This window comes from Gambusia affinis, linkage group LG01 (genome assembly GCF_019740435.1).
Source record: "Gambusia affinis linkage group LG01, SWU_Gaff_1.0, whole genome shotgun sequence".
In the NCBI taxonomy this organism is placed as follows: Eukaryota; Metazoa; Chordata; class Actinopteri; order Cyprinodontiformes; family Poeciliidae; genus Gambusia; species Gambusia affinis.
In genome coordinates this window covers 24,434,370-24,458,512 of record NC_057868.1, presented here as the reverse complement: position 1 = coordinate 24,458,512, position 24,143 = coordinate 24,434,370, and the positions used below count along the sequence as shown (strand labels likewise).

The window sequence follows — 24,143 nt, the reverse complement described above, 5'->3', positions numbered from 1 at the left end:
TTTTCAGCCTGAAAACAAACGACTGGTCCAGATTAGGGGGACATCCATAAAGACTTCATCCTCAGATAAGACAGAATCAAATTTCAGATTTTTGAAGTGAGAAAAAAAAAGAGGCACTTATTAATTCTATCTATAAAAAGGAAACTCACTTGAGAGCTATTTAGCTCTCCTGTTATGTTGCGGGTCAAATTGACTCGTTTTAAAGTTTAAAATTTTTTTTAAATAGTTGCAAGTATTTCTTTTGCATGAAACTTTTTCTATTTGTCTTATTAGGTGCACTCTACATATGAATTGAAAATTTATTCATTTTACACATTTGCACCACCCGCTGGGTCTACATTTTACATAGATACTCTTCGGGTCAATTTGGCCTGGCAGTCAAGTTGAAGTGCAAAAAAAGATTTAAAAAATTTTCAATTCTATACGTTTCCTTGCAGCTATGAACCATATTTCACCAACACACACACAAGCCCACTTTCTCACTATTCTCTTTACTTCACTAGGAAACTGTGAGAAAGCAGGCGTTCATACAACTTTTGATGGGAACTTTCTCTGTTCCTGTGGACAAACTCCACCCACACTGAGTGACACTCAGCAGAAGTCAGGAAAACATAAATACTCTCTGCTTGACTCATTTATATTGATTTTAAACAGTGGGGCAATTTGACCCTGAACAGTATGTGCGTCTCAAGTTCAATTATAAAGATCACCCATTGAAAAAAAAAAAAAAAAAGTGTAATCTAAACATTTTTTTTTTACCAAAGATCAATTTTGAGGAAATTATTGTTATTTTGTGTCTAGATTTTTTTCAGTGGGCATATAAAATGTAAAATCCATTTTTATGTCCAAATGAGTAAATAAGTAGGTTGTTGTCATTTCTGAGAAATAAAACACATCATTGCACAAATGTTGATTGAAACGGTCAGTGTTGGAGTCAATAATCAGATACAAAAATGTTCTGGAGGAATTTTTTGGTTTCTGACACTATTGCATAATTCAACACTCCCCGGGTCAAATTGGCCCACGAACATTTTTGCTGTACCCTACAAACGAACATAACAGGAGGGCTAAAGGTGAGATGAGCTGGCTTTTAGGGCCCAGGTGTGTGAGCCGAACATCCACTCATGTTTTTTTCCACAACAAGCTTTGTGGTTGTTCCCTTGAACGTAAGGCTGAATTTGTTCCACTTCGTCACACGCCTTTACTGCTAACCAATTGTCTTTCTAACTCACTCAGAAGCTCAAGCCTGCCGATTAGCGCTATATCATGATGTTCTGTGTAGTCAAAGGAGACCTGATACTCCGGTTTCTAACATCTACTTTCACGGTAATACCAAACAGATGGCTGTGAAAAGACCCAGCAAGATAACGTGGTTAAGTGGCCCATCTGAGAATCAGAGACACCTGAAGCTCCCACGAATACACTTACCACTAATACACTCCTTTGCAATAAGACTAGTAAGCAAAATGTCAAAGACATCTATGGAGATTTCAAGCTAATTGATTTATTGATTGGTTTTGGTTGCTGTTTTGAAAAATTAGAAGTTCCTTTAAGAAAAAACTTTAAACTCTGGCATCACTCAAGAAGGCATTTTACTCAGCTTTTTACATGAGGAAGCTGTGTGTAAGTATGTATGTTCACAACAATACTGATATAAAGCAGAGGTTTTTCAAAATGGCACAGCGGTAGCTGAAAACCCAACGGTCACTTTAGGTCACATCCGCCCACTAGTCAGCATGAGGAGTCATTGAAAGGAAAGCAAACCATTTTTGGGAAGTTTTGGACAGCTTTTCTACTATCCATGTTGAAATCAGCTAACACCATCCTAACACGATGCACTGTTAGGATTCTGTCCTGAGAATGGGCCTGCAGCGCCACATTCGATTTTTTGCCTGTCTGTAGCCTGTATATTATTTCAAGGAAAGTAAAGCATTAAAGTCAAGTTTCACGCAGACCCAAAAGCACTTATAGGGGATATAAAATAAATCCGGAGCTAAGCATGAAGTGCACGAAAGCTCTTCAGCACTGGCAGTTCTTTGATTCTGAAGCTTGTTTTGTCTGTTCAAGCATCCGGCCTCGCAAATCCACCCCAGACACGTAGCCGACACTCCGCTTCCTCAACAGAGATGTGGTGCAGAAGAAGCAGAAGCTGCTTTTCTCTCTCAAAGTGATCAAACTATCACAATCTGAATAAAGTAGTACCTTTACAGTTGATGATTCCTGAGCATTTATTGTGTCGATTTTTGGCTCTCCGAAGGTTATCCTTGCTCAGCATTTACATTTGCAGAGATCTCTTGGCGGTGGTGCTGAAGGGAATCCAAACATTGGCTTATAAGGTGTGGCTCACAGTAAGGTCTTTATACAGTCTTGAAGAAGGATAGAATGTTAAAGAACAAATGGAGGAAGAGGATGGAAAAGACCTCACCTTGGCAAACAGTCAGAAAATCCACTCTGTCTTTATTAACATCCCACTGAACAAAACCCTCGAGCAGAAGTAAAGCTGGAACATACATGTGTGCACACTGAGCTACTCATTCATTCAGGGACAAAACAAAATGCCAAAGCTGATGCGCTGATCTATATTACATTTCATGAGAGGCCTTTGTGTTGGTCTGTTCTCATGCAAGTTGAGTGAAGGTGACTGTGGCATCTCAGTAACTCATTTCAACTTCAGGCCTGAGATCCACAGAGTTCCACAAAATAAGTGGAAATGAAAACTAAGAACTGGTGTCATGCAGTGCTTGGGAAACATCACACAGGATCAACAAACGTCAAGATGTTTATTTAAAATTTTATGTGATGCACTTCACAAAGTAGAGCAAGATTATTAGGTGGAAAGACAGGAATAAATATATTTTTTAGAAGTCTACAAATCTGAAAAGTGTGGCATACACTTGTATTCAGCCACAGTGATGCGGCCCTCTGTAAATCCACCTTTTGCTGTAATTACACCTGCAACTCTCTGACGTATCCTTTGTTTCTCCAAGCTGTCCACATTTGGAGGGAATAGTTTTTTTCTCCAACCATTCTTCTTTTCAAAATACCCCAAGCACAGTCACTAGATGAAGAGCATCTAGTGACTGGGAATATTAATTTTCTGGCTTTACAATTGGTTTTTCATCTTGACTTTAACTAGGCCAAATCAAACATGCACATTTTTTGATCTAGACCAGGGGTCTCAAACTCCAGTCCTCGAGGGCCACTGTCGTGCAACTTTTAGATGTGCCTCTGCTGCACCACACCTGAATAGAATAATTAGGTCATTAGCAAGGCTCTGGGGAACTTATCTACACAAGAAGGAGGTAATTAAGCCATTTCATTCCAGTGTTTTGTACCTGTGGCACATCTAAAAATTTGACACCTGTGATCTAGACCATAACATTGCAGCTCGGGCAGTTCCCAACTACTTTGTTTTGATCCACGTCACATAAAGTCTCCCCCAAAACCTCTTGAGATAACTTGGTGAAACGTGAAAAGGTTTGCCGAGTACGAATACTTTTGTGTACAATAAGTGTAATATATTTTCTAAAATGTGTCATCCTCGTAAGCAATGCAGGAGTCTTCCTAAGCTTAAAAAAGTCAATATATTCTCTGTACTCTGAGCTCCACATTAAGCTTGAGCTTAAACTCTGAAAGGCCAGAGTGCTACGTCCCACAAGTCAACACATGGACTCTGGGGACTCTGACTGCTGCTGACATGAAGGCAACTCTCCAGCAAATGACCTTTGATAGGCATCTGCAATTTTTTGAATTTATAACAGATGAGAGTCACACAGTGTGGATGAATGCCTAAAAAGATAGCGTGGTAAAAATAGGCAATGATGAGAGACTTTGTGGCACTAGCTGCTATCACTCTGCGGCTTACAATGATATATAATTAGTGACAGAGAAAAATGTTTTTCCTTATAAAGATGAACGTCGCACTGGGGTGTGGGTGGCTGTCTTTGCCATCTTGGGTCCCCGCCGCCTGGAATCGGAGTTTTGTTTTCGTCAGGACTCAGGCCAAACCAAAATTAGTCTCAGGCGACCTGCGAGACGTCAAAGTGATCTCTGCAAAAAGCTGAGGCAAATTCCACGAAGCTAATCTGGGCTGGAGACAGGCTGTACATCTGTCTCAAAAATAAACCCTGAAATATTATTGGGATGAGAAATGGCGATTGGTGGAAGCAAAATGTCAGCGATACCTCAGGTTGTCTGGCAAAAGCAACCAAACAGAAGAAAATTGCAGTGTTATGTATTTTCTAGGAACAATTCCATTTTATTGCACAATCAAGTATCTATGTTGCCTTAAGTTGTCATGAAATTGCTGTATATATCAAACATTCTTTTAAAGAAATCTGCCTTGAAATTGGCCTCTGTCTCTTTAAGAAGCTCCTGCTCTTTCCAACACAACATGTCATCACAACAATGCTTTTCTATTATGCTGCTTCTTGGGACAGTTGGACTGAGAAGTAGTAGTTGTAAAATAAGCTAAGCAGACAAGCAGTTTCTCCAGGTGTTTGCTAATTGCTGCTGCCGCTAGTCGGTAGGAGCTGAGTGGCTGGAGGTGGTGGTGGTGGTGGTGGTGGGGTGTTGGGGGTCTGTTTGGTGGAAGCTCGACTGGAAACTGCAGCTGCAGGGAAGAGCTTTGTGGAAAAGGTGACAGCAAATATTTCTACACCCAGAATGACTACCAGGGGAGATTCAAGGAATGCTCAAACATGCAGAAGAACCAAAGCAACAAATCCAGGAATGTTTTTGATGAGGGAATAACATAATAAAATGACATCATGCTCAAAAAAGTCGATTTTACAAATACAATATTATTTTTGTCTCACTTATTTCTGCCTGTTCCTTCTTGTGGATAGACAAAGCTCAGATAGTCCAATAAGGTTTTATTTACTCTGTAGTGTTTTCTTTAAATAAAAATCATAATATCCCTCTCTATTCTGCTCTTCTCTTTCTACCTTCTTCCTTTTTCAGACAGAATGCATTTGGGAGGCTCTGATTTTACAGGTACTTCGAGGAACTTTGTCTGTATTTCTCCTCTGCATGATGAGAAAAAGGCAATCAAGAGTCCACAAAGCCACAGAGGGTTTCTTGGCTACTAACAGATAGCTTAGCAAAAAAATGTAACACAAAAAGAACTGTGTTGTATTGTTATTTGAAACCTGGCCGTTTCCCTAAAAAGTGAAGCAGGAAGACTGCATTACTTTGTCTTGAAAACTTCTCACTGCAGAAAACTAACCAACAGGTTCTGAGCTGAAGGCCTAGCTGCAGGGACATGAATCACTTTGCTTTCTTTTTGTTTCCCGTTATTTTTATTTTTTTTTTGTCTGTACAACATGTGGAACCTGAGGCTTTGAAGGGAAATTTGAGGTTTGATACGTTGTTTCTGCTTTCAGCAACATCCATTCTGTTTTAATTTTACAGCATAAAATCATGAGAATCAGCTTTAATGCCAAGCTTGTGTTCACAAACAAGCAATCGGACTACAGCTTCACATGCTTACAGTGTACTGATACTATTGAATAAACCAAACACATAAACTCAAAAAAGCCCAAAGTGGTTTTCTTGACTTCTTGTTACCTTTGCTAAATAACAGCTGTTCCCAAGAAATGCTTTTAGTTTTAGTTTTCTGAACCAGTTTGTGGCCTCAAAGGTTTTAAATAAATTACAGCTTCAGCTACAAATATTTGCCGGCATTTGCATCCTGTGGTTTAATGTGCTTTTAATGAGATCCTAGAGAAAGTGATGGAGTGAATGGAGTTTCCCCCAACTGTATAGAGCGCAGCGTAACGCAGCCCTTACCTGCACCTGTTGCAGTGAAATGTTTTCCAGCGGACAGAAAGAAGGCTATTCTCCTTTTCCCTCTCTCAGAAATAAGACACGTGGTTGTTTGGATATATTTCAGTTTGGGAAACCAAACTCAGTCCTACTAAGGGAACAGTGTTTTAAAACTGCAGTTGGCAAATGACAAAGCAGAATATGTGCAACCAACTGAATCACCTAACCAATATCTGCTTAGTTTAAAAGAGGAAAAAAGCAAAAACATGTAATAGTCTGTGAAATAACTGGTCAAACTATTATTACTTATAAAAGGTAAAAAGAAAAAACACATATTAGCCTGTCAAATTCATTCGTAGATCAGTTTTCATGCAGCATTTCTTCCTGGTTTCTTATTTTTCTTTGTTCTAAAACCTAAACACTGAAATTAAGCCGTAATTTTCACACATAAAATATGATCTAAAGAGTAATGTGACTTTTGTGGCTTTGATTAACTTCGTAGAAACAAAAGCAAAAAAAATATGACTCATTTAGGCCGTATAAGCTGCTGACCCCTGTACAAGAAGAACAGAAGAAATGCCTTCTTCTGTCCTTTTCCAATTATCACTCATTAGATGAAGCAAATTCAGAGCACAGCACTCACTGTGTGTCATAACGGCCTGGCTTCACAAGGCTCTGGCTTCCTCACTGTTTGTCTGGACGAACAGGAGGGGAGGGCGGGCAGGCAGAGGGCAGAACTGGACATGACACCCTCCTCCCAGCTGTGTTTTTACCAACCCTCCACTTCCTGTCCGCTGACACCCTCGTAGGCACAGCTGCAACTACAACACGACAGCCAGAGGAACGCCAGGCGATCAGTCACTGAGTCTGGTCCCCTTTTTGTGATTTGGACTGTGTTACGGAGTCCAGACCTTAACACAGTCCAAATCAACTAACTGTTTTGAGTCTGAGCTAAACATCCAGGAATTCAAAGATCGACTGCTATAAGATCTCCTTTTAAGCACAACATGAGGCCACCTATTCACCTAAAGACAGACCAACTTAGCATGAATATTTAGACAATGCCGTAAAACTGGAAAGCAAAGTGACCTGCAGAAGCAACAAAAGTTGAATGTTTTTAACCTTTTCTCAGATTACACACCAAATTTTAATCTTTTTCATTTGAATTTTACATCTAGGACTAAGACAAATGGTGCATAAGAGTGAAATGGAAAGTAAATTGCTTCTATTTTATTTGTAAAACTTTGCTTTGATTCCTCTAAATGAAGTCCAAGTTCAATTCGGAGTTGCCTTCAGAAGTCACACAATGACCACAACGTGACACTGAAGCATGGCTCTGGCAGCATTATGTTGTGAAGATACCTTTTTTTCAGCAGTGTAGACAGAAGCATGCAGAGCTGACTAAGAAGAAAACCTTTTGGACGTTGTGAAAATTTTGAGGCTGGCAACAGTTTGATCAAATGTCTCAAACTCCAGTCCCCAAGACTCACTGTCAACTTTTAAATACAACTCTTCACATGTGTTGGAAATGTTGCTGGAATTGAATATTCGGGTTGTATTCAAAACATGTCTATGTGTTAGAATGCCTCAGTCAATTTCCAGACTTTAATCCAATTAAATCCATCTCCAGACTTGAAAACTGAGGTTCATAGATCATCCGATCTTGATTCAGAATGGGTTGTCTCTCAAGTTGGTGTGTGTGTTGGGGTGAGGGCGTGTGTGGCGGCCAAAAACTTTGCTTTAATCTGCATTACCTTCATTTGTAGTAGCCAAATAAAAGTAAATTATGTTCATTATGACTCTTTGTGCATCTGTTCACAGCAACAGCAAAACTTTAGCGGTTCATTCTCCTGCACTGTGCACAATATTGGCTTTTACTACAAAGTACACAGATCAATACAAGGACAAGAGGTTATAGTTTAAACAGCAAAAAAAAAAAAAAAATTCAGTCCACAAGCTGCTTTGTCAAGGATGGGATGATACTGAATTTATGAATGTGACACATCCGGCTTTTAGCACGAATTCAGGACCACAGTGGAAGGGAGTCATATAACATGTTTATGAAACCGGTGTTTCATGAGAATATGAATCCAAGTGTAGAGTTTCAACTCATGCTTGAAAGAGCAAAGCATGAGCTGCATTGCATGTATATGACCTTTGATTTATGATGTTCTGCTCTCCCTGCTTTGCACTCTGCTGTGCCGTGGTGTTCCCAAACAAATGCTGCTGGAAATGTGGTTCACACGGACTGAACGGTAAGAAAACATAGAGTAGGATATTGCGATCGGCAGTGAAAGGAGAGACATTTTTGGGATCTATAATTGCTATAATTGTTACACAAAACAATACATCTAATCAGCTTTTCACATTTTAGTGAGGGGGGGGGATTATAAATTCCAACTTCCTTTGGATTTACCCTGAGTGTGTGAAAATAAAATCATGGGACCAAGGCCTTGTGCTAAAGATCACTCATTAAAAAACACTACTGTGAGTCTGAGGGAGAAAAAGCATATATATATATATATATATATATATATATATATATATATATATATATATATATATATATATATATATATATATATATATATATATATATATATATATTCCTGGGGACAATGATATCCCTGACAATAAAAAACAGGAGCTGGCCAGACGTGTGTACATATCAGGGGTAGGAAGTCGGGTGTCTGTGCACAGCTAGTGAACGTGCTGCTTCAGCCTCGCCTCAGAAAGCACGCTCTCATGCCAGTCTGTCATACGGTGTCAGTGTTTCCCGTGTGTAATTACAGCTGGGGTAGTGGGAATAACAAAAGACAGTCGGCTAAAGTGATGGTGACCTTTGACAAAGGAGGCATTCAGCTTCCTGCCACCATAACTGGAACGGACAGTGCACTCAGCAAGAGATGAATTATCCATAATCATGCATGCCACAATTTAACAGCATAAGGATTTTTACTGTATATTACTGATTATTATGACAGTTCAGCCTTGATCCTTGTATTTACTTTTGTAGAGTCAAATTACTGGTAAACAATGAACTGTTATTAGAAGCCTGGTCCTTGATTATAAGCAGGGTTGCTATTTCCCTTTGGATTTAAAAGAAATGTACGGCTTAATGGTAATCCTAATTTTTTCCCACTAGCAGCAACGGAAATTATCCGTGTTGGTCTCTCTGTTTGTAGTTGTAATATAGTAATGAAAGAGTCTCCACCCTGAGGTTGGGTAGGTTTATTATTTGAGCCACAGTGTTGTTTGAACCAAAAGAATTGTGGGAAACATTCTCACCATTTCAGCCACATGAACCACACCAACCTTCGTAACTTTCTCTTTGTACAATTTTTTTGTAGGTACTATGCTAGCAAAAATTATTTGCCATTTCACAGATTTTCTCTGTTTTTACTGTTTTTTATCATCACACTGTTATAATTATAGGGCACTGTAATTTCTGGTATGAGCAAAATGCAGACAGAATCACATAAGCAAAATGGAAATCCACAATAAAATGGGAAATTTCACAGAATTTGCTATCATCAGCGAGAAGGGAAGGATATACTTTCTTTGGTGTTACATCTCCCTGATCCGCTGTTACTTAGTTAGGCAAGGCTCAGCTCTCTCCTCCACACAAACAAAATAATTTGGTCAGAAACACTGATGTCTTCTCAAAAAACCAAAAAAAATCAAATCACTCGATGCTTAGAGTAAGCTGCAGGGCCAGTGAGTTTTATGAAACAGAAGAAAACTCAACTGAGAAAACTCAACAGCTGCAGTTGCAGGAACATGAGAGCTAAACTCTGACAGTAATCACTTCACTGGTGATGTCTGTGACAGATGGAAGAAGTAAAAATGAATGTAGGCCCTGGTCACTATTGACATTTTAGAGAACTTCATGCTTCCCACTTTTGACAAGCTTTATGGATGTGCTGATGTCATTTTCCAACAGGAACTGGCACCTACCCACAATGCCAAACGGTGCTTTAATGACCACTGTACCACAACCACCAACACACTCACATGACCCAAATCCCATCTGAAGACAATCTGAGGAGGATCATCAAGAGGAAAAGAAGAGGCAGAAAAATCAACACTGCAGAGAAACTGCAGGTCGCTCGCCCATATTTCTGCATTAAACTTTCTATTCTATTGTTTTTATTTACAATTTAAATTACATTAAAAAACTGATAATTTACAAGAGCAATATCTGAGTTGTATCTTTAAATGTGGCATAAAATGAAAAGGCCAATTCAATATACATACTATACCTTAGCAATCCCTATACGGAAAAGTGACTTCAATATGACAAGCACTTTTTTTTTTTCAGTTTTGGTCTCTGAGTAATTATTTTCAAAGCCTCTACCTCTAAAAGGTTGCAGCCAAGAAGCCAAACAGACATTTTAACACCGCTAAAAACAACAAAAACCCAGATCATGAGAATCAACTGTACTGAGACAGAGAACAGACGATCAGCGGCTTCAGTTTCAATATAACATTGCAGACAGAGAGCAGAGGTCATTTTCTAAAAGAAACCTGGGAGTTTTACACATGCATCTAACCTCAACTCCCCATATATCACTGCCTACAGGGTTCAGTAACTTAAGCATCTGCTCAGTCGTTGTCTTCTGAACTAAACAAATAATGTAGGTTTCTCCTATTCAATATTTGAACATCTAAATTTATCCTACCAATCATGAACAACTTACATTTCTTGTAAATATGTATATGAATGTTTACTATTTGTAAATTATCACGTCAGATAAGAAGTCTGAGAATTATGCATAGGCAAGTGAAAGTTACTTTAGAAACTTATTCCATAAAAACAAAAACATCCAAACACACAGACTTCACACAGATGGTTTCTAAGAGGGTCTGAGATCTCAGCACACGCTTTAATCCTAAATAGGACGACTGGAATAAAGTTAAAATTTCAAGATGTATTAATTAGAAAAAATAATTCATTAGGAAAAAATTGTAAAATAATAAAAGGAATTTGGTCACTTCTTACAGTTGAATGGTTTTGGCATTTATGTATAAAAAGGTTATTCTTTCTGTTTGAGGTTTTTTTTGCTATGAGTGGATCCTATATGGCTGGACTACAAAAAAAACAAAACACTGCTACTGTAAATGGAAATGTTGGTTATTCTGAATGTAACAGCCAGCTAATGTTGCTGTGCATTATTTGTTATGGGTCATTATTTCTTGCTCCAGTGGTTTCCTGTTTTGCAGCAGAGTTTATAGATTGAAGCTCAGTTAAAAATGTTCTGTATTGCTGGTCATAACATTTTAGGCATCAAGGCTGAAATATTCTTCCACCACCTGCTAACTGTGCATCAATTCATTAGTATAGATGGGGTGGAGATGTCCAGACAGAATTGGAGTAACTGTATAGAGAAGGTTAAATCTTAACCTCTCTGTAGTTAGGTTAATAGTCACTGTGATCTTTCCACAGTGTCATACTGCAAGTGCTTATTCTAATCACCTTCACATCAATCAGGCTGCCTCAACAGACACTAAAGGTTGGGGGAAAAAAAGGCCAGGACTACAGCGAGCCACGTTCACTTCCCCACATGCGTTCTAATCATTAAAGAAACAATCTAACCAAACATCTCTGGTAACACTTGAAAACTGCTATTTACAGATGCTTTACATACAATCTGACAGAGTTTGATCTGGTTTGTCGTCAAACATTAGCAAAACGTTTAGTCTCTAGATCTACAACGCTGGTCAGAATATACCTTAAAAGACTTTGCACCTGCAATTGCGTCGTAAAATTTGGTCGACAAAATTTTATCATGCAAAATTGTAAAATTTTGCATCCCCGTATTCATTGATGGGACTGAACATAAGTGCATGTCACACTTTGCAAACTTTAGTTAAAAATAATTTTGGTGCCGTGGATTATGTTATTTTCACCTCTGAATTATCCCATCTTAAATAAAGCAAGAAATAAAATACACTGAATTTGGTGGTTGTAATTGGACAAAAAAGTTGAAGGGCACTGAAAAAACAAACCATTCTGAGCTAACGCTACGACTCTGAAGGGATTTAAGCAACAAAAACCCTTTGCAAACTTTCCAAAAATGTTGTTCACTTTTCACTCAGCTCTCACTCAAGTTTGCAAGAAATATTATCAAGGGAATAGAAACAATTATGGTTTCAAGAGATGAAGCAACAAAAGAAAAAAGAAATCCACATAAAGAAACAAGTTTTATTATGATGTGAGCTGATTATGATTATGATTCTTTCTCCCAGGACACACATGAATAATCTTAATAATTTAAAGCCAACTGTCTGAAATAACTAAAGACCTGTAGGGAAGCATTCCTAAGTCTTGTTGTCTGTCTGATTCAGAAACTATACAGAATGTTAAAAGTAAGAGCCAACACCTTCTTTAAATTTACAAGCTGGAAACAGAAAACACAGACAAGGGAGTGGTGAAAACATGAAGCTGTGAAGCCTTTAGAGCTCTAACCAAAGCAGTCTCCATGAATAAACATCTGGAGGTAGGTTTGCACAATCTGCACGCATGGAACAAGCTGTATCCATCAATACTCAATCAATGATAGCTGGATCCAACTTAATCTGTTGGAAAAGTAATCATGTAATTTATATAATTTATCCGGATGTGTTGTGCAAATGAATAATGCTCAAACACAACACAGCTGTTTTCTAAGAGGAAGCCTCACAGAACCTGACAGATTTCTCTCCTTACATCATAACAGGCTACAACTCTATTAAGAGCGATTAAACCATTCTCTCGTAGGGTTCTGGAGAAACTTTTAGTGAACAGCAGCAGTGTTGCATCCCTGTTCCCGAGAGCTGCTACACATTCATCGCTCCACAGTTATCTGAAGAGACCCTGCAGAGCAGAGGAAAGCGGACCGGTGCACAGTGCTGAAAAGCTGGGATCAATGGAAGCAATCCCCACAAGTAGCACGAGCTCAATCTCTCCTTGTTGTGAAAGAAAAAAGGCCACTTCATGTGAGAGGGGTTTTGTGAAAATGGAAATATGACTCAGAGAAGGAGAGAGAAGAAACTGGTGGGTCTTTGACATAAGGGTGAGTCAGCCGTTCATTTTATTCATGTTCAACATCAATGGTTTTCCGCTTGTCACCACAGTCGAAGCCCACAACCTCCGTCCCCTACAACCACCTCCCCTTCTCCGTGGTGGAGGTCCCTCACACAGACTTCTTTTGTTTGTCCGTTTCTCATCTCCACTGATCTAATCCTGTATGAATATCTCTGCAGGAAAACGACAAATGGGAGAACGGGCTGGCTCATGAGGGACGACGAACCAGAAGAAGAGCAACACAAAGACCCCCTTTTATGGGAAACTGGTTTGGTTGTTCTTATTTTCTTTGAAGTGTCTTTCAGCTATTTGTTAAAAACTCAGACTTGTTTGTCACCTGGACTGGGTTAGATCTGCCTTTTCATTAAATTTACTCCACAGGTCCTTTGGTTCTCAAAGGTGCATTGTCATCATTTTCTACTGGCTGTCTTTGTCTTCTTGTTGCTCAAGTACCTGCTTTTGTGTTTTATGATTTGAACTTTCTGCTTCTGCTACCTCCTGTCAATGAGACTTCATTTTCTATAAATGATCCAGTCCAGAATAGCTTGCAGCAAAGGCTGCAGTTGACTCCTACCGTCATTAAACAACTGCAGTCTAAAACATGTCCCAGATGTTTATGTGAACGTGATTTAACCTTTCGCTGTTGTGCGCTGGAAGGTTAGTTACGTTCCAGTTCTGAGCGTGCCGCACACTTACAAAAGAATATTTAAAGTGTCTAATGTAAATTTAAAAAAGTAAAATGTTATGGCAGTTTAGCTGAACATTTACCAAGTTTTAGACTGCCTTAATTTTCTGTATGCTAGTTATTCAGGTTTGAAATGTTTTTTCATGCTGTTCTGCATAAATAGAATAGAATAGAATTCAACTTTATTGTCACTGCACTGCCACAAGTACAAGCAACGAAATGTAGTGTAGGAAATGTCTCATGAGTTTCCTCCTCTTATTTCCTTTGTAAATACTCAACAGCTTCTGTACAAATACCCATCCAGTGCAAACATGATAATAGTTTAAAGGTTCATAAGATAAGGATCGCATAAACCTCTATGACATGTTTTAAGGTAAATACTGTTTCAAAACAGCCAAAGTCTGCTTTGTCTTGGTAGCTTTCTTGCATTAGCTTTAGCCTTTGGACCACGTCATATAGACTTATACAACAGTTAACTACCACAGGCAAGATATTTCTGCCTTTGAATTTTTAATGGAGCCCCACCTCAAAAATAACGTGATTTCCATATTCCCACCTGTCCCAATCCTTAGGTTTAGTATGTTCCTGTTCAGTGAGATGTGTCTCAACTGTATTGATGATGCACATGGATGGAAAAAAAACAGAGCATTACTAACTGGTGCATTTTCCAACAAACAGGATCCCCTGCTCCACTTGTGGTGGCTTCACTGCCTCTTCTTGCTGTCTGTTTATTTTAGCATCACCTATCATACTAAAATAAAGAGCTGCACTGACAGACAATATTTTCCTCCAAATCCATAAACTAAATTCCTGACTCAGTTCTTTAATTTTTCCAAGCAGTTTAAATTATTTTGTTTTAACTTGTTTTTTTTCCAGCACCACTTACAAAATAAAATTCACATAGTGGCATTGGAGCATCTGTTTTCAGGAATACTGAGATAAATAATTTATTTTGTATAGTAAAACCCTCTTCATGCTCTATGATCTGGGGAATGTAACGTGAGACTGTTGCTGTTAGATTTGAAGTACTAAAGTAAAAGTAGTAATTGTTCTTGAGATTGTCACAGAATAACTCTTCAAACTGGTGGAAGGCAAATTGTTATTAAGGCACCACCATTTTTCTTCTTGCAAATAGCACAATGGAAAACACGAAACAGTGTTTTGGTGTAAGCCATAAAAACATTGTACCAAGTTCACTGTCCGACTGTGAGAGACTCTCGTCCGCTCACTGATTGTTCAAACAACATGAAACATTCTGTGGTGAAAGTCCAGATCTCAAACAGTCTATCAACAGCAGATCTGTGCAGCTAGCCAGGGCCAAAGTAGACATCCGCATCAAACCATTGAGCTGCTCGTCACTCTGTTCAGACTAGGAGTTTTGTCAATATGACCCTTTTTCAGACCGTCTCTTTTTTCCTCTGATTGCTTGAAAACTAAAACAACAAAAACAAACAAAGAATTAATACAACTTCTCAATTTAGGAATCTTGCAGCTGATTTTTGCTTGAGATTAAATTTTTCTATGCTAATTTTTTTTCTCGAACTTCTACAACCGTCCAACATGTGTGCACATCACCTCAAGCTGAAGGAATTTTCCATTTCATGCTAACACATAAAGTGAACTTTGGTATCTATTAGCAGCCTACAAATTGGCAAGAAAAATACATACAATATTACTAATAAACTGAATTTGTTTCCCAGTTAGTAAGTAGTTGTCTGACTAATATCCTTAAAAATGGTTCTGACCTGCGTATAAACAATCTAACCAAGTTAGCACGAGCTCTTGACATTTTAAAAAGTGATATTACATAAAAACATGCTGGCTCAAACTCCAAGATGATTTTAATATTAGTAGAATAAATTTACAACTGTAAATATGACAGATCAATATTCTGGGATATTAAATGGACCAAACTCGTGCATTTTGCGCTTATGGCATGTTGGCTAATCTGGGAAAGGTATTTCGAACTAACTGGTGAGAATAGTGATTGTTAGCCAAACGCCTGTGGAGTTAATATGAGCTTTTAAAACCAAAAACAACTTTACAACGGCAAACATCCACTTTATGAAAAGATTAAATGGGAGCAAAAGGACTAAAGACACAAAAACAAATATAAAATGTGCAAGAAATGTTTCCAGTGTGCTTCCAGATGAACCGATTACAATCTGGCTGCAAAGTGAAGAAGTAATGATTCTGTTTTCCATAAAATGAATTGCACAATCCCAGCATCCCACCCCACCCTGTTTTATTTAACTACAATAGACTCCTTGTTTTAGGGGAATTCGGGCTGAATGGCACCATGCTACATTATCATGATATTCCTTGACAATGCAGTTAAACGGGCTCATTCAACCCAGATGACCTTCCACAAATCCCAAAGAGCTGCTTGTAGCTGCCCCACAGCACAAAACATGGGCTCATTAAAAACCTAATTTGAAAAGCTGCAGAGATCTAGAGAACTTTCTACTTTTAGTACGGCACCTTTGACACGGAAAAGTGGTTGAGGAGTCAGTACAATGTTTGTCCTTTTTGTGTCGAGGCAAGAAAGTAGGCCATTTCTATTGCTCACCACAGTGACAACATTGTATTCAACTGTATGGTGACAAGCATGTTGGGAATGTTTTCCTTTTCGCCTCTTACAGATTTACCATCACACAGGGAATGTAATTCGAAATAAGATATTTTTTTTGTCATAAGGCCATAAGGATCTCATACCAAATTAAAAATACAAATGTTACTAAACAATGTGGTTTTTCTGTGCTATGGTATTATTTAGTCACATCATGCAACGTAATCAGTGGTTAAGAGACGTACTGAGAAATCGAGTGATTTTATGCTTGATTGCTAAACATAATACAGCGAAATGCTCTGGTTTATACTATTGTCTGGCTATATTGTGATATATTGAATTTGGAAATCCTGGCAGGCCTTTGGAAATCTCACATTTAATGTAAAGCTCTACCAAGTTTACGTATGTATTACGTATGTATTTTGAGGGTGGCAGTTAAAGGGTTAATTAATCTAATCCTTAGAAGGTTTAAATATGAATCAAACTTTGAAATGAAATGAAAATAAATAAAATACAATGAAATAAAATAAGAATTAATTGAGGCGATGAAATGTGTGCATCATAATTTCTCTAAGCAATTATGATGCATATTATCATAATTGATTAGATCACTAGAGAATCTAGTAATTTAGTGATCACTAGATCACTAGATCTTATAGATCACTAAATCCTCTAGTGATCTATGAGGATCACTAGTTTAAATAAAATATGAAACATATACTCTTGTCCTGCTACATTTAAGAATGTGACACAAAAAAGAGACAAATGTATTTTTCTCTGTCATAATATGAAAAATATAATGTAGGGCAACAGTTTATAATTCATACTTTATATGCTCAAAAACTATCACAGATCTGCTCTCACTTACCTGTTTGAGAATGAACTTGTCCTCGTGGTTGACGTGCCAGGCGATGAGAACATGAACGGTGGACAGCACAGTCCCACTAAGTACAGCAGCTCTCATTCTGACAGGCAACAGAGTGTAGATAATATAGATGAAGAAGACAGTCCACCAAAGCCCCTCTGAGGCACTGCGGGGGGACACCGTCAGCACCCCAGAAACCTGCAGGACTATCAGAACCCCGATCACCAGGTAGCTCACAATCCACATGTAGTCTTGATGGAAGCTGTTACGGTTGCACACGACCATCATGGCCAGAAAGAGAGTCGTGGCCACTGACAGCACTAAGATGTAGGCCACATTAAGTTCAGTGTGGACACAGTGGAAGGCAATCATGACTACACACACCACCACCAGCATCCCCATTAGCATAGTGAGGGAGCTCTGGTTGAGTCTGAAGAAATAGCGCTGGTACAGGCGTTCCAGCTTGGCAGACTGAAATTTTTTGGATTGAAAAACCCACATTAGCCATCTCCAGCAGTCTGCAGCAATCATCTTCTTACACCTTCTCCCTGCTAATTCCCCTACTTCCTCTTCTGGTTTGTCCTTCAGCTCACCATCCTCCACGCAGGGATTTCCTACACCAACCACCCTTTTCCCATAGTGGTCCTCCTGCCAGCCACACCTCAAGCCAAAGTTGCCCCCACTTGCACCTGCTTCACAGTGGTAATACTGTGGGGAAACATTAGGGACTTCCGAGTCCTCCGAGTCCTTCAGGCAGCTCATGTAACGTGGGTTGCATAGTGACGAGCTGTCCTTCCTCTTCTTGCCGTTGCGCTCTCCCCATGCCGTCTTTTGGTCATCCTCTCTGCCTACGAAGAGGCTTCTGGCCCACGACATCCTGCCAAAAACCAAGAAACAACCAGGTAGATTTACTGAATTTGCAAAGTGCTTTTCTAGTCACACTGACCATTCAGAGAGCTTTACACTAGAGTCACTCTTCCCCAGTCACTCTAGTAAACATATCAACATTCATACATTGATACAGCTCAACTTGTATTAATGTTGTTGTACAAGGAAGATGGAATCGATCCACAATCTCAATTGCATACAGACAACTCTACCAACTGAGCCACAGTAGCTCCTGGAGAATATTTAAGCCATATAAAATTGAGGAACTTCTCACCTGTGTGGGCTTTAATGTGTGTAGAAACACTGTGCTCTTTGGCCAAGCCACTTGTTTATCCCAGCAAGGACACAACATGAGCTCAGAGTCGCCAGAGGCATCAGAGGTTTGGGTGAGTTGAAGTCGCTCTCTTTTGTTTCCCTTCAGATTTAACTTCTCACACTTATTTTTATCACCTAAAAGGAAAGAAAACACACACACAAAGAACAGTTTATGTCGATGCGCATCAAATAGGAGTTAGGATAAACTGCGTGAGTCTTGATTTCAGCTGCAATTTTCCGATGGTGTGGTCAGAACCTGGTGTAACCATTTGACTTTTGTCAATAACTCAGATTGGTAGTCGTAGATTCATTGTGGATATTTTCTTGGAAGACTTTGGGCCTCTTACTATACATTTCATAAACAGTCCAGCTGACCACAGTGTGCCCATCTTCTGACGGTTTCTTCTTGTAGGATAATGCTCCATGTCTAACCTCTCAGGTTGCTTTCTCAAACATGACAATAAGTTCACTGTACCTCAATGTCGTCAGCAGCCTCAAGATGTACAATAGGACACTTTTGGTATGAGTTGCAAAGAGATTCAGATGATGGATTTGAAGCAATTACATTATACAATCATGTCAGTATGGGCCAACAACTCTTAGGAATATTTCACACCTTACTGAATATTTGCCAAGGGGAATTAGGGCATTTCTAAAGACACAATTATCCTGAAGACATGTTGGCACAAGCGAGAAGTTTGTGATAGTGACTGTAAGTTTGTGAGTCTGTGTGTGCATCTTTAGGTCACTCTGACTCGAGAGTCGATGAGCCAATAGTCATCTGGCTTTTTAATTTTTTCCACATTAGCTGCTTGTAACAGGCAGACAAAATATGTTGCTCTTCTGTTAGCACAAAAAAGTATTTGTTGTTGACAGCAAAATGTCCTTGCATTGCCCGTCACGGCAATTTGTCATCAAACCACAAAGCGGAACACAGAACTATTTCAACAATTCTTTCACAGGGATTATTGTTTTTCTGGACTTGCCGCTGGGGGCTTTTGGATCACAAAGATAGACTGCATTCTGCTTTCTCTTTATCACTGCACTCTACTCTAACATCTGTGGTCAAGGATGGGTGTGCTTCATTTGACAACAAAAACCCAGTGACTGGACATCATCAAAGATCAAGATTTTGATGGTTAAATTGTCCAATTCCTCCCATTCCTTTTACCTCTAACGGCTAACTAGAACATCATGTGTCAAGGGCACTGCAAACCTCCAAACCTAATAAGCAATTTCTGCTATTTTCGATAAGCTGACGCTATTTGTAAGAACAGGACAAATAAAGGGTGCTTAAAGAGATGTATAATCTCCACCAGTCCTGAATATGAGTCACTCAACCACAACAGAAAAACAACTGATTGAGAGTTGCATAAAATGTACAGCTGGTTCAAATTGTGACTCTGAAATACATATGAGTGATGGGAAAGTACATTCGTCGACATTAGTGTGGGATTTGGGGAGAGCGGTGCTTCACACAAACAAACAATAACTAACACTGTATTTTTCTCACAAGGAGAAAGCATCATAAACGTCTTATTAGATGTAAAACTATTCTAGAGTAAGACGGAAATAAGCTGTGAAAGCTACAATTTGCTTTTGGAATAGCTAGCTAACGCCATATAAAACAAGCTACTGCTTGTAGTAAAATATAACAAATGCAAATGAATATGTTGCAAGTCCATAGCTTTTCTTATTTAAATTCCTATCTATAGGAGATGTTACACAAAAAAGCTATCTGTGTTCAATGGGGACACCTGCAAAAATATGGCCATTTGGTCATTCTGCAACCCATTCCCACGATGCAAACACAAGCTAAAGGGAATTACCTTTTCTTTTTCTTTCACAACAGTTCTAGGGTTGATTAAATCTCAAAGTATGTGAAAAGAATCACGGTTCAATGCATAAATATCTGGTTCTGGTTTGATCACTCTTGTTATTTTACATGGAGATAGTAAAAAGTAATCCAGATTACTTTTATTGAAATAGCACTTTAATTTAGCATTGAATAGGAATCTATGGCCTCTTTCACATAGCAGCTCCTTCATAAAGCTGTGGGGGGGCCCTAAGCTGCCTCTGGCCTTTCATAAAACTCAACTCAAGCCTGCTTTGTCCTGCACACATGCAAGCTTTTAAAATCAAGCTGGCCTTGAGGAACAAAATGAGGTATGGAATGATACTAGAGGTATGATGTTCAGCGTTACTGATGAAGTGGGTCAAACATCTCTCATTTTGAAAGGTAAAGCACCTGTGTGCAGCAAAACGACTAGTATGTATTTCTTAAGTGTCACTGTTAGACAAGGAGCTACACTTGGATGAAGAGCATTAATCTTTTTTTCTCAGTGGTCTGTCCATATATAAAGATATATAGAACATAAGTTTCTAAAATCAAACTCACTCTCACATTATCCTGTTGCTATTTTTGCTTGGTGAGTCATCTCAGATCATGTGTGAAAATAGGATCTGCAGCTCAAAGGCTTACAGGTTGATTTCTAGCCCCCTTTCATCTCAATACTTTAAAACACAGGTGTCAAACTCCAGTCCTCAAGGGCCGGTGTCCGGCAGTTTTTAGATGTGCCACAGGTACAAAACACTGGAATGAAATGGTTTAATTGCCTCCTCCTTGTGCAGATCACTTCTCCAGAGCCTTGCTAATGACCTAATTATTCTATTCAGGTGTGGTGCAGCAGAGGCACATCTAAAAGTTGCAGGACAGCGGCCCTCGAGGACTGGAGTTTGACACCCCTGCTTTCAAACAGCACAGAAACAGCAAAACTCTGTCTGAACTAGAATGACATGGTGAGTTTTGTCTATTGATGTTCATTATTTTTCATATTCAACACTCATTAGATGTGTTGTGCTAAAGTGCACCAATAAAGACAGATTACTGAACTCTAGCTGTGGCTAGTTTTATCATAATTGTTAATGCTTCTGAATAAAACATGTTTTAATAGGTTTGCTGTGCACTGCACCTTAGAGCATTGGTCATTGACTGTGGTATGGTTTGTTCAGTGGAAAATATCAGAGTCCTGTTTGATTGGGGGTTTTTTTCAAACAAATTAAAAAGGTTAATTTACTATCCCTTCAGGATTTTCTTTTATTTACCTCCAGATATATATGGCCATATTTTCCTAAAGTGCTTACATTGTAATAACACAGTTGAGTGCCCATCTTCAATGGATTATTTGTAATGAACGTAGTTTATTTATACTGCGAGATTCTAAACAAATGTCAACTCAAGGCACTTTATAAGACAAATAGATCAATGTATATCCAGTTCAATCCTAGTTATAAATAAACCAGTTAGTTGAGTTTATTATGCCAAGTTGTCCAAAGTTCTCTTCCTAAAGGACATCTAAATGATTGCATTGAGTCACGAACTTTACAGCAACTCCTCCTCTTAATGAACCATGTGGCAACAGTACACAGTTTATTGCACTGAGTCATTAACTTTGCAGAAATCCCTCATACTGAGCATGTACGCAGCGCCACATGTCTGATTGTTACAACTTTTTTTTCTTTTAAAACAAAAATCTTTTTAGTGTTGCACAGCCATTTGAGAAAATGTCACCCGAGGCAGTGAGCCATATCACCCATATACACTCCACTCCCTGTCACATATAGGACAATAGTATCATTGAATTCCAGGTTGCCCACTTCAACAATTAGTCTATTCTCAGACTTCATGGACATCATTTGGGTATTTACTTGTTGTTGTTTTTAATTGAGGATTGCCCTCTGATTCGTGTGGAAAACATTCTGTAGTCTGCATACAGACATCTGCTATATATCATGAGCTGAATCTGCATCACATGGGCAGATTGGAGTCAGCTGTCCTGCATGCATGCATTACAAATTAGGATTGTAATTTCCAGGTAGGCATTCTCGAAAGAATTTAAAGGGGTTTTATTATAGCCCCCCACCCCTTTTTTTAGGTTTTGACACGTCCCATTAGTCCGGCTGCCATCACTGCTGAGCCTGATGTTAGAAAACATGTTTGGCAATAACACGTGTAGGCCCTGTCGGTAAGGCTGCGGGCAGCCGGCCGAACCGGGGCGCATTACATAACAGGACGCACCAAGTAGCCTACAGGGGAAAGTCGATGGCTCTGTGTGTTCTCATGTATTCTCTTTACCACAGTTCACGTGGACGTAGAGTTGGATCTGACGGACTGAAGCGAGCCTGGAGCGCACTGACTGCAGAACAAACTGAGGAAAACTGAATCAAAAAGTAAAAGATTCTGCAAGTGGATCCATCAGCACTACCAGTATGCGCAGATAAACATTCACTACATGCCGATAATCGAGTCTGGGTTGCTCAGAATTGAGAACACGGGCCTCTCCCTCATCCTGTTTTGACTCCAAACACATCACTGGACAAGAATAATGTCATATCCAAAGCTGTCAAGCAACGCGTTTGTTACAAATCCGGCGAAAACTGGAAAAAGTAAAACGAATGGCTGTGTCCTTTTTCTTATAGGCACGCTGAGGAGCATTGTTGTGTTTATTCCTGCAGAACAGTCCTGGCTGCTAAACGCCACCGAGACCATTATAACACCGAAAGCCTGTACAGTTCAGCTGTTGGCATTTTTTCCGACTGCTGTATCATCTGACTGCATTTCAGTTCTGACAGATTTACAATGCACGGAAGAAAAGACCGAGAGAAGCGCCGTGGGCTACTCACCATCGGGATATCCATGTATGTCAGAATATATCCGATATACAAGAAACTCCAACGCCGCAGTGGAGCTCGACTTCAGCCGGCGCGACGCGCTTCAGATGCGGATCCGTCCGAATGGAGAGGGCTCTGGGAAGCAGGAGGGAAATTAGTGGGACAGTCTTCGCTCTTCCCAGTGAGAGCTCAGCATTACAATCCGGACGTCTCTCTCTATATATCGCTCTCTCCCTTTCTCTCTCTCTCTTTCTCCGTCTCTCTCTCTGTCCCTCTCTCACTCACACACACATACACATAACCTGCTATCCATATTTGGACATTGCATTAACTCCCATTCATTCAGCCACACTAAAACTTTAACAGTACGTATAATTAAACCGAACACTTTCTCTGGCACATATCCGGAACCTGCCCAGTGAAGGACTAATTATGTCGACAAGGTCAGAAAAAATACACCAAAACAAACTCCTAATGAGGTAAGAAAAGCAGGAACATACGTACTCGTTGGCTACTGCATTTTGTTGGACGCATCGGTCCCCCTAGAGGTGACAGGTTTCAACGCTGCTTTGACGGCGGTTCGGTATCAACTCACTGATTCGACCTGGTTACAAACATGCAGATCAAAAGTGGCAGGTGGTCCGTAACAAAAACTGAACTCTGGAAGAAAATCAGATCAAGCCAGAGAGCTCTATCTAGTGGCGAAGATGCATAACTTCATCCCACTTTTTAAGAGTGTTTTCATGTGATACGTGCAAGTCAACCATAAAAACTAAATACAAAGATGATGGCTGAGCTGGAAAGAAATTATCATCCACAGTGAGACGAGTTCCCTACCTGGGCTGAGAGGCCACTCAGACAAGAAGAAGCCAGTAATTCAAAAGCAACATAAAATCTAAATTAACTGAATTTTTTGTTTTGTAATCTACTAAAAGAAAGTGTCAAAACGCAATGGCCACTGTTATATTTGTAGAGGAAAGTAGGGAGAACACCTTCTCATCTATGAAGTATCATGGCAGCATCATGTTGTTTTGGTGTAGGAGTGAATGAAGCCCTTTACAAAATGGCTGGAATCATGGCAAAAGGACAACATGTTGAAATACTGAAGCAGCTTCTCAAGAGACATTGGTCAGGACGTTAAAGCTTTAGAAAAAAAACTAAATAATATTCTTCATTAAATCCCTAAATTAATTACAAAGTGGTTTAAGGATTACAAGTTGTGCTGATTGCTCATTTAATGTCTTGTGACATCAACCTATAGATAAAAACAGATGATCCTTAGAACCACAAGATAAAATCTTCCTTTTATCATCTCAGA

At 39.3% G+C, this 24,143-nt stretch overlaps 1 protein-coding gene across 3 annotated transcripts in view; it reads right to left on the bottom strand.

Annotated features, from left to right (window-relative positions):
• The window catches only part of LOC122837578 (adenylate cyclase type 6-like), a 43,776-nt gene extending 20,027 nt beyond the window's left edge, over positions 1-23,749 (bottom strand). Inside the window, exons 1-4 of one of the 3 annotated variants that reach the window (XM_044128030.1) lie at positions 23,330-23,749; positions 22,838-22,960; positions 18,114-18,289; positions 16,955-17,828 (exon numbers count right to left, since the gene is read on the bottom strand). In XM_044128030.1, the coding sequence (XP_043983965.1) occupies positions 16,955-17,827 (873 nt within the window). In that variant the 5' untranslated portion in view covers position 17,828; positions 18,114-18,289; positions 22,838-22,960; positions 23,330-23,749. Of the gene's footprint in view, positions 1-16,954; positions 17,829-18,113; positions 18,290-22,837; positions 23,295-23,329 lie in introns of those variants that run through there. The other 2 variants (XM_044128038.1, XM_044128021.1) reach the window with 2 other exon arrangements.
• Between the last annotated feature and the right edge of the window lie 394 nt (positions 23,750-24,143).